Source organism: Halyomorpha halys, unplaced genomic scaffold (genome assembly GCF_000696795.3).
Source record: "Halyomorpha halys isolate HHAL.00 unplaced genomic scaffold, Hhal_1.1 Scaffold948.1, whole genome shotgun sequence".
Lineage (NCBI taxonomy): Eukaryota > Metazoa > Arthropoda > Insecta > Hemiptera > Pentatomidae > Halyomorpha > Halyomorpha halys.
The window spans coordinates 249,623-260,332 of record NW_027115140.1 but is presented as its reverse complement, the minus strand read 5'-3'; the positions used below and the strand labels follow the sequence as shown (position 1 = coordinate 260,332).

Below are 10,710 nucleotides of genomic sequence, written 5' to 3'. Positions count from 1 at the left end.
GTTCAAATGATTTATGCACTACAATTTCTATATTGTTTAATATTATTGAAATATGTAATATATAAATTTTCCATTTGTTACCAGTAATTTTCATTATATTCTGCTCAATAGTATTAAGGGAGGAGGGTAAAGAAAACAGATCTCGCAATGTAGAAACAAGACCTATTTTAATTTGGTCAACTTTCTAAAATAATTATATTTTTCAAACCGAAGTGAAAACTCGAAACATATTTGTCTAGTAAGTGTTAATACTCCCCCCCAAAAAAAATTCCCTAAAAATACCTACTTTTTTGTTGTCAAATAAACACTTAGTTATCTGTTTACCTTCGTATAAAATATTTAGGAGGTTTCTCTTTTATACTTGTAGAAATTTGCTATGTCTAAATGAAAAGAGGTGCCTGATTCAGATCAGATACAAAGAAGTTAAATTTGTCATTGCCAGACCACTGGCTTATCAAACCAAGATATGTTATTTCAATGATCTAACTGCTAAACTCACATTTTCAAGTTATACTATTTAACTTTATATTAAACCTGGAAACCTCTAGTTTAAATTAAACTAGATTTGTAACCATGAATTTTTTTTATTTCGAAAATATAGTTTATTTTATGTGTAGATGGTTGGCATGGTTTTTACGTGAATTTTATAGTCGGGGTTGTAGGGAAAACAAATTTTAGAAATATTTTCTATCATTTATTCATTGCCAATATTTCGATTCACATAGCAGGTCTTCGTATAGGCAGTCTTATTTGGTGTAGGTGTACTGGAAGAAATGTGATTTTCTCTTACAACATTGCATTTCCAAGAACAAATGTATGTTTAAAAATTTTTTTTTTATTCAAATTAGAGTTTTTTTCATGCCAATTATTAATTTTTTGTGAGTAGAGAATTGAGTTCTACATTTAGAATATATATGTTTATGGGTTGTATTAAAGGACGCCAAACTTAAATATTTTTTTTCTAAACAAGGCCATTTTTAGAAAAAAATTTCTCATTTAAATAAAAAAAAATATGTCAATCGACAAATTTTCATCACGTAAAATTTATTCACACAATTATTAAGTTTCATTTCGTTTCTTCAACGTGATAAGAAAAATTTTAAAATGCTAATATAAATTTTTATTTGTATAAAGGAACAAAATCTAGCTTAATAGTTTGTTTTGAATGTGATAAAAAATAGCCAATTGCTGTATCATTTTTTTTGGGGAGTGGGGGGGGGGAGGTCTATCGTTTTCTTAAAATTAGGTCATAAAATCGGGCTAGTTACGAAAAAATATATTTAAGTTTAGCGTGCCACGGAGCCTTTTACTGCTTCGACGTAATTTCTACGCCGTGAGTTGAACTTGAAGATTTATTTCTCCTTTCTTATTGTTATGAATAGTCGTTATAGGTTAGTTAAGCCGTGTGTATCGTTCCATTAATTATATTTTTATCCAATTTGATAGTTAATACTTCTTTAAATTTGTAAATATCATACAATAATCAGTAAATTGTAGAATATATTATTTGATTTAACATCTACCGTGATTAACTTCGATTATAAAAACCTTATAAGTTCTAGAAATATTAATTTTATTTCATAGTTTAAAATTATATACCTGCATCAATTTTTCATTTATGGCATGAAATGATGAACGTACATCGATCATGTTTTTAAAGAAATAGTATAACACAGAACATCAATTCTATATTTCTATAGCTAAAAAAAATTAATTAGATCATTAATTTTAGAAAAGTTCTAAATTACGTTTTCGACAAAATTGATTCTCCTAAGGTTGAACTTTATTTCAATTTTAAGAATTTTATTAAAGCAAGATTTTTCAAGCATTTTGAAAATTGTCTGGAAATTTTTTCCTGTATTATCTGAAATCATTCTAGAATAAATGATTTGAATTATTCTCATACGTATGATTGATATTTAAAAAAAAATGCATTGCTAATATTTAATTATATGTTTTATAGAATATTCATTGAAGAAACTAGTTACTTACTCTCTAAAACACGATGATTCACTTGGTAGATAGCTTACCCAAATGCCTCAAAGTATATCTCGATTTTCCCACTCTGGGTGAATAGGTTAGTAACCAATAGAATAGGTTGGTAACCTGTGTGACAACCCGTCTAACCTTTCCTAAATAAGAAAACGTCAAACCTTAAATAAAGAATGAATAAATTGTGTAATATATAATTAGTAAGTGAACTAAACGCTTTTTATTCATTTTCTATACTCACGCATATGGAAAAGCTATGTCCTCTATTGAGAGGTGTCCTTAAGGGGGGAGTATCTTTTGTATGATTTAAATATATACATAAATGTATACAATTAGTCTGTTTAAAAGATATGGAGGTACATATTACATAGAATCTAACAAGTATTTTGAAAATAATTGTTTTAAGGGAGGGTTGGGGGTTGTTTCTGTTTGCCCTGAAATAATTTGAAATTAAAGAAGTTTGGAAATTTTAGAACCTACTTTAAACTGCAAAGATTGTGATAAAATTATACTCAAAGAGGTTACTATGTTCAAAATAGTTTATAAACGCTATTTATAGAGGTCAGTGTATACTCCCCAAAACCCTCGGGAAATCCGCTCAAAATTGTTGGAAACATTTTTTTTTACCCTCCAAAGAAATTATTCAACAGAACAAAAATAGTTTTTGAATATTTTTTACATTAAAACAATTAATTTAACATTAGTCATTAATAAAATTTGTTGTAGATAAAACTCTAAATATAACAAGGAAAAAATCCAAAATTGTATGCGAAACTGTTGAATGTTGTTTTGTTTTTTTTAATCGCAGAAAGCGGAAATGGCGTTTGACAAAGATGATCGATCATTTGTTTCATTTTCTCTAGTACATATTTATTTACTAATTCGTTTGACATTTCGCTTGACATGAATATTTTTTAAATTACGATTTACAAGTAGGTATGTATTGTAAAAGTGAAATGTATTATTTCGATTTAGTTATACATTTTTCTGTTAGGGTCTCTGCAATCTTGCATGATCGAGATCATGATCATAATTAAACATGCTCATTATCGCAGATAGTATTGTATGCTAATAATTCATAATTCGTTATTGATACGCAGGCGTGGTTCTTTGGGATGATGTTTTTGAAAATACGCGTTTATTAAGGAAGAAACATTTTATTGACTTTTTTATGATATTCATCTTCTGTTGCTAAATGATTACTTATGTTTTTACTAAATGCTGTATCCGATTTATTTCAGACCAACATTTCAAAACTACAGGCTTAAAGCTATATAGCTATAGTCTAATTATACTATCTGAAAGGAAACGTAGGACTGATAAAGGTAAATTTATACACCTTATCTCTATTAGCGGTGGATTTACAATAATCTTGTCATTTCCGCTTCAGTCGCTATATAACTTATGGAGGTCAAGTCTAGAACGTGCTCCTATGTTCAGAACTCCATCCCACAATTGGATGATATTATTGGGTTATGTTGAAATGATTATTTAAACTCACTCCTCCCCCCCCCCCGAATTCAAATTAATTAATTAGTAGACATTTACTAGCATCATATCACTGTGTTATTGCATTGAATTAGTGGCCCTTAAATGATCCATGTTTCAACAATATATTATATTGTTTAAATAAATTAATTAGTATTCAGGTTAAGTCTCAACACTATTTATTGTTTCTTTAACAATCTAACGTTTGGGCCAATTCAGCCATCTTCAAAGTCAATCTTAAATTTACACCTCATATCCAAATATTGAAACCTTTTTACTGGCTATTCTGCCTTGGTCATTAATATCAGTCAAATCATCCCATTTTGTCACAATATCATTAATTTTTAAAACTTTTAATTCCAAATAAACTTAACAATATCACTTTCATATCAACACTTAGTGTTATCTGTTTACCTTTTTGTTGGCTTAATATTTGCCAAGTAGTAGAGTTGGACTAATATTAGTGTAACTAAAAACTATGGCTAACTTAATAACTTGGATTATAAATTTACGCTACATGCCAAAAGGCATGTGTAAAATTACAAAATAAACAATAATAATAACTTGATTACTAAATTTGCCATGGATACATTTTCATTTAATAATGGTTCATTACTAAATGAATATTGTATCCATGGCAATTTTAATGCTATAGTTTTTGTTGCACTAATTTTTTTTTCTGCTCTGCCTCATGAAATTATCCTTCTAATTATTTTTCGACTTCTCAACATTTATAAGATCCATGTATCGTACCATAATAACCTTATATGATCCATGTCACGCCTGAACAGTTTATTTCCAGCTGTTTACCACAAAACAAGTTTGATGATTCAAATTGCAATCATTTACAAGCATTAACCCTCTTATTCTGAAGGGCTTAGTACTTACGAAGCTTGTAGCAGAGTTGGACAAATATTAGTGAATCTAAAATCTATACCTAACTTAATAACTAAATTTCCGATGGATACATTTTCATTTAATATTGCTTCATTACCAAAGGAACATTGTATCCATGGCAATTTTAATTCTACAGTTTTATTTGCACTTATTTTTCTCCAGCTCTGTCTCATAAAATCTTTACTCTACTGGTTATTCTTTGACTTCTCAACATTTATCATTTTGATAAAAGAATAACTTGACAGAGTATTAGATTTCTAAAATTTGAATTTAGTAATATGTGTAATCTGTTTGTTTTGTTTCCATTTAATTTTGAATAAAATATTTGTCTCAACTTTTGAGATCTATCTTTTGATAGATAACCTTGAATATAGAAAATAATTAAATGTGTCAAACAGTCTATTTTCAAATATTACCTTTCAAGCAATGGAGACCAATTGTGTTCCAGAATATTTATTTCAACTATCTGTTTCTTTGTATTTTCTTCTTATTTTATAAGCTTTCTGACAGCTCTTTGGTAGGATGATCGCTTAACTTTGAGTTATATCCAAACTGTACATTTGTAGCATGCGATAAACGCACAGTGCAGATAATAACTTAATGGTTAGAGATAGATTCATGAACTGATTGAATGAACTCTAATCTTCCTTACAGACTAAACTGTATCCTAAGAAAAAAAAAAAAGATAAATTTTGTTTTTCCATTTTTAAAATTGAAAATTATATTTTTAAAATAAAATCATTCAAAATATATTTCATGTGAAAAAATAAATAAGAAAAATAAAATAAGAATATTATTGATAAAATTACATTATAAATATTAGTGGGTTTTAGACAATTTATTTATTAATTTCATTTAAATTTTTTGGACATAAAATAATCCAAAAAAAAAAAGATGGGGGAACTGGAATTTTGAAGTATATAAATAAGTTCAATAAGACATTTTTATTGTTCATTATAACTAAGTACAATGACTAATTCATAATTTCATAATTTTGTTGTGATGTTTCAATTAGTGTACTAAAACTACTTTGTTTTGAACTATTAAAAACAGATTACATCAGGGTTATTACTACAGTTTTATGTTTTTGCAATGATTTATTTTATTCTATAAGCATAATTTACAGGAATGGGAGAAAAAACAAGAGGCTCTAAAACAGGTTCAGGAGCTAGCTGATCAAATCGCTCAAGAAACAGGAATAGAAGGAATATTAGCACCAGAGGTCAGTTTGCTGACTCGAAAATTAGCGGAGGCCAAAGAAATCGTATCTCCTCCGCCCGTCGAACCAGCTGCAAAATTAAGAACTCAGTTGATAGAAGCAATACAGGAGGTACATTATACATAATATATGTTAATTAATTAACTCAAATTGCATGTGTTTTCTTTTAATACAAAATGCGACAAACTCAAAAATACCATCTTGATTTTTTTAATATATTTTGTTCTGGCTCGTATTAGTTGGATTCATACCAAATTTTGAGGTGGGATGACACAGGAGGATATATAAAATTTTATATTATATTTATAAATTAAAGAGATCATCAACATCACAATCTCTCTAGAGGAGATCATAACACAAAAAATATTAGAAGGCAATTCTTTCCGGAAAATCTGCCCCACTAAAAGGGTTATAATTAGTATGTGATGGGTCTTTTGAACACTAAGTTCAATTTTTATACCTTGTAGTTTTTTCTTTGTTGATCTCTGATTCTGTGGAGATGAAAATATATGGTTGAAACTGTTTTATTAATTTTTATTAGATTAATTTATGTAATGGTAGTATTTTGAAAATTAATGTTTTATGCTAGTGTATGCTTCTTTGTTTTTAACTTTATTTATACAGCTTTTGCTAGTTAAAAGTTTTCTATGTAGTTTTATAAAATTTTATTAGATCAAATAGTATAATAGAGTTTCAGAAGGCAAAGTAATTTAAGTATGCTATTTCTCAATTAGTCTGTATTAGTTATTGAATACACTAATTATAATTTGCATTAATTTTGTAAATACTATAGAATCAGACTTCGCAGTTTTATTATTTATAATATAGGTTAATAATTTATATTATTATCTGTATAACTGAATCATTGCGTTTGAAATCTTCAAACTGTGAAAATAACTGATGCTGAAAAGCATTTTAGAACCACTGTTAAATGAAGTCATAAGTCAAAAGTTTCAACGAAACTAGTGTTAGTCATTTGTAGGTGCGGAAAAGTGGTTTTCACGCAAAGCTTCTACATCTCGTAGATCGGAGTTTCTCAAGTAAAACTAATCCAACCAGCACCTTGAAGTTGAAACTTCTTTTAATTTGTGTAAAACATGCAACCCTTTCCCCCTCCACTCACTTGTCACACCCCCGTTTCTCTTATTATTGCTCCAGTATTTTCTACTGTTAACTAGGTTTGCATGTTCAACTTTCAACTCCTTTTGATTTCAATAATGTAAAAAGTAATAACGTGAAAAACCCTTAAAATTATGAAGTAATGCCTTGATTCCTTTTGGTTTTAAAATAAAGTTTAAACTTAAATTATTAATATTTAATTTCCTTTTATTAATTTCTTTTCTTAGTATGATCATTATTAATATCTTGATAATATAATTTTAAATATACTGTGATAAAAATTTTAATATTTTTTACTAGTTCAGAAAACTATAAATAACTTGCACCCTTTTAGATCAACACATATATTTATTTATGTATTCCTCTCAATTGGACTCTATTTCATGCTAAATTTACATAGGCGCTGCAGTATGGGTCAAAAACTCAAAATAAAAAGAACTTGATTTACTCTGGCTTTATTTTAGGAACAGGGTAGGGGAACGTTGTGGCACTATGCTACTAACTCCAAGGACCTGGGTTTGAATCCGGATGTGGCAGTTAATTATTTTTTGTTGAACTATAGCTATGAGTCAACCCTGTGGGTTCTGGAGCCTTCCTGGATTCCACCCAGTCTCATTAATTGAGGAAAAATCTGTTCTGAAACATTTTTCATGGCTAAATTTTACAATCTATATCAGTGTACCTAAAATTGTATTTAAATAAATTATTAGATTAGGATCAGAGTAGCTTATTGTATAAATTATTTGCATCCTATTTTCAACATCCCAAAGTCTAATCACCCCAGTTGATAAAGAGTTTCTCTTTAAATAAAATAATTTAAATTCATTGGAGTAAGAACAGTGTTTTGAAAGAAGCTTTCTTGGACCACTTTGTCCCAAAAGGAGAACCTTACGTTAGCAGGTGGTTGGGAAACAATCGTGACCATATTGTCTCACAAAAATACTATTAGGTTGTAAATCAGTTCCTATTGTCCAACTGATTTTCAATAGTATTTATAACTAATTTTTAGAATTTATAGTAAGATTTATTTATATGAAATAAATTAACCTGCACTTTTTCTGTACCTCTAACAAACCATGAAGTGATGAAGATGAACCTTTTCTTGAACAATGGTTGTGTAAGGTGATGTGGCCTGAATTAGGCTTAGCTGCTAAGATTTTTCCCTAATTAAGGTTATTGACTTTATCAAAGCTCAATGTGCCCCTGGAGGATCTTCTGATCCCTTGCTGATGTAACAGATTAAATCATTACCTGGTTCAGCCAGAAGTTAAGATTACTGTACATTACTCACTGAGCCTATTCCCTATATATGCTGGATTATTGAAAATACTGTTGAAAAAATATTATTACTCAAAAAAAAGTGAGAAATTTACTCAAGCTGTAATTTTTTACTGCAGTATTCATGTCTTCCTAATAGAAGTAATTTATATATTGTAATAAAATTAAAATCTATGTAAATAAAAATGTTATGTTCGTCAGTTACTTATCTAAGATCTCTTAAAGTTCTTAACGGAGCTACACGCTGTTTCTTCACAATGTTTGATATCATCCTTGGAAGGTTCTATCTATTGAAATCCTGGATTTAACTAACCAGTGTACAAAAAGTTATGATCGAAATTAAATATTATTGGTGCTTAACTTAAAATGTATGCATTTTCTCATATACTGTATATAAGATAATATGATAGGTGATGAAATTACCTAAAGAAAGAAAAAAAATCATTGAAAATGGACAATTATTAACCAAAGATATGGAATATTGAATATTTTTTTTAAAAAATTTTCTAGAATCTTGGCAGGTTCTACTAGAATTTTGTTTACTTTTATTATAATTTGAAGACTATTCTATAAGCTCATTTGAGAGATAGTGAATTGGTTTTTTCTCCATAAAAATGTTGGTTGATCTTTTATTATATACGTGGGTTCAATTTATGTTACTAAAATATAAAAATAATACTGTGTATGTAAATATTTAATTTTAACTAGATCAATATCAAATTTTCAATCTTGTTGATTCATTCTGTATATGTAGTGTATAATCAAATATATCAATAGGGATGCATTGCTAGGATAGCCAGTTATTTAATGTTTCTCGTTATATTTTCTTTCATCATTATAAAAAATTTAAATTAATTTTAGCATTTGTTTCCGCAGAAGCTGACCCGAGTCCCAGAAGGAAGTACTACTGAACAACTTATTTCTCTAAGGAACAGCCTGTTAGATCTGGGTAAGGCTGATGCTCAACTGTCCAATATTGCCAGTAGCTCGGCTCCTGATGTTCCCTTGAACGATCTCTTACAGGTACCATTTGTCTTCATAAAAATATTTCTATAGTTTTTCATTTATGTTTAGTATTATAATTTGTTTTTAATCATTTATTTTTTTAAAGCTATGGGAAAAAGCTTTCCGCCAAACTTTCAAAAATTATCATCAACTCTCATCGCAATTTGCTAAAACTGAGGATTTCACGACTGTTGTAAATCTTTGGAAAGATTATTTAATTCATGTTAGACATTTTCTCGATTCTGAACTCCCGCAGCACTATCATGAACTTCATGAGCACAATCACCTGTGTCAGGTATTTGTGGCTATTAATTAAAATTAATATGAATAAATATATAATTAATAATTTGTCCTAATAATTATCTTTTTTATTTAAGGTTCACTACACAGTGCTTAGCAGTCAAAAATCATTGTTACCAGCAGAGAGCTCTGCTCTCGACCATAACACAGCTCAACAGCTCAATCTCTTGACGAATATGCACAATGAAACGCTGGCAGGCATCATGGAAAAACAAAAGCAGGTAAGTTAATTTTTATTAAGTATTTTTGATTTACTTTTTCCAAGTAGTAGTCTTAAAAATATCAATAAAAAGGAATTGTGTTATCAAATTTGCACAAAAGTTGGAATTCACTTCAAAAATCCTCAGATGATGTTTGTATTATTATGTTTGAAAGAGAAGGACAGGGCTGTGGTGAAGAATAAAAATTGTTTTCAATTATTTATTGATTTTCAATATTTTGACCCACCATGCAGGTATTTATCCTGGCTAAAATAAGAAAAAAATACAAAGAAGTTAGCCAATGCAAAAGAGTAACATTAAATTAAACAGATGTTCAGGTGAAGGGATAAAAAAATTTCTATTTAAATAAACTATCAAAAACTCAAATAAAATATTAAGGAGGTTAAGGGTAAATACAAAAATTTATGAACTAACATAAGGGGTGTTCATCATCTTTATTTTAACATGTTAAAGTGTGTTATATGGAGAATGATGTCATGCAACAGCTCCACACCATTTTGTCTGTTGTCATTTTGATAGGTTAGTTGCTGATAGTTTGTGTTAGATGTTTTTAAACTCTAGTAAATTAATGGATACAAATAATAATAAAGTAATAAAAAAAAAAATAGGAGAAGAAAACAGATAAACACAAATGAAATGGGAACTGTAGTATGTCTAACCTCCTACAAATTACAAGGTTAAAACAAATTACAAAACAAGTTGTCCAGAAAATCTGCTAGTAGTTCCTCTATATTTAAGATATAACATGGACTTCAAATCAGCCTGCTAACATTCCTATTCTATAACATTTAACATGTTAAAACCTTTTACATTTAAGGCATCATAAGTTACCCCTATAATAATAAGAATTTTGTATTTATTTTCAACCTTCTTTCTATTTTATAAGTTTTTGATTGTTTATATCTCAACCTTTACTTCTGTTTTATTTAATGTCACTCTTTTACTCTTACTTTACTTTTACTTTAAGTGTATCTTTTTATTTTAGCCCTGATAAAGATTGTTAGTCGAAGCATCAGCAATCTATAAATAGTTGAAAACTTTTTGTTCTTGTTGACCACTGCCCTAATGATCTTCAAATTTACATATGATCAATCATCTAAATATAATTGTATTATTATAACTTATATGTCTTTGTGGAACTTTCATTGTTGGTATGTGAAGTGATCTTTCCTTATTTTTCTGTTTCTAGAT

The 10,710-nt window shown here is 28.5% G+C and overlaps 1 protein-coding gene across 1 annotated transcript in view; it reads left to right on the top strand.

Moving 5' to 3' along the window:
- Positions 1-10,710, top strand: part of LOC136796969 (muscle-specific protein 300 kDa-like) — a gene marked incomplete in the record, with an annotated part of 110,655 nt that overhangs the window by 92,230 nt on the left and 7,715 nt on the right. The window contains 4 exon segments of the mRNA XM_067052216.1: positions 5,504-5,707; positions 8,870-9,016; positions 9,105-9,293; positions 9,376-9,519. Coding sequence (XP_066908317.1) covers positions 5,504-5,707; positions 8,870-9,016; positions 9,105-9,293; positions 9,376-9,519 — 684 coding nt within the window.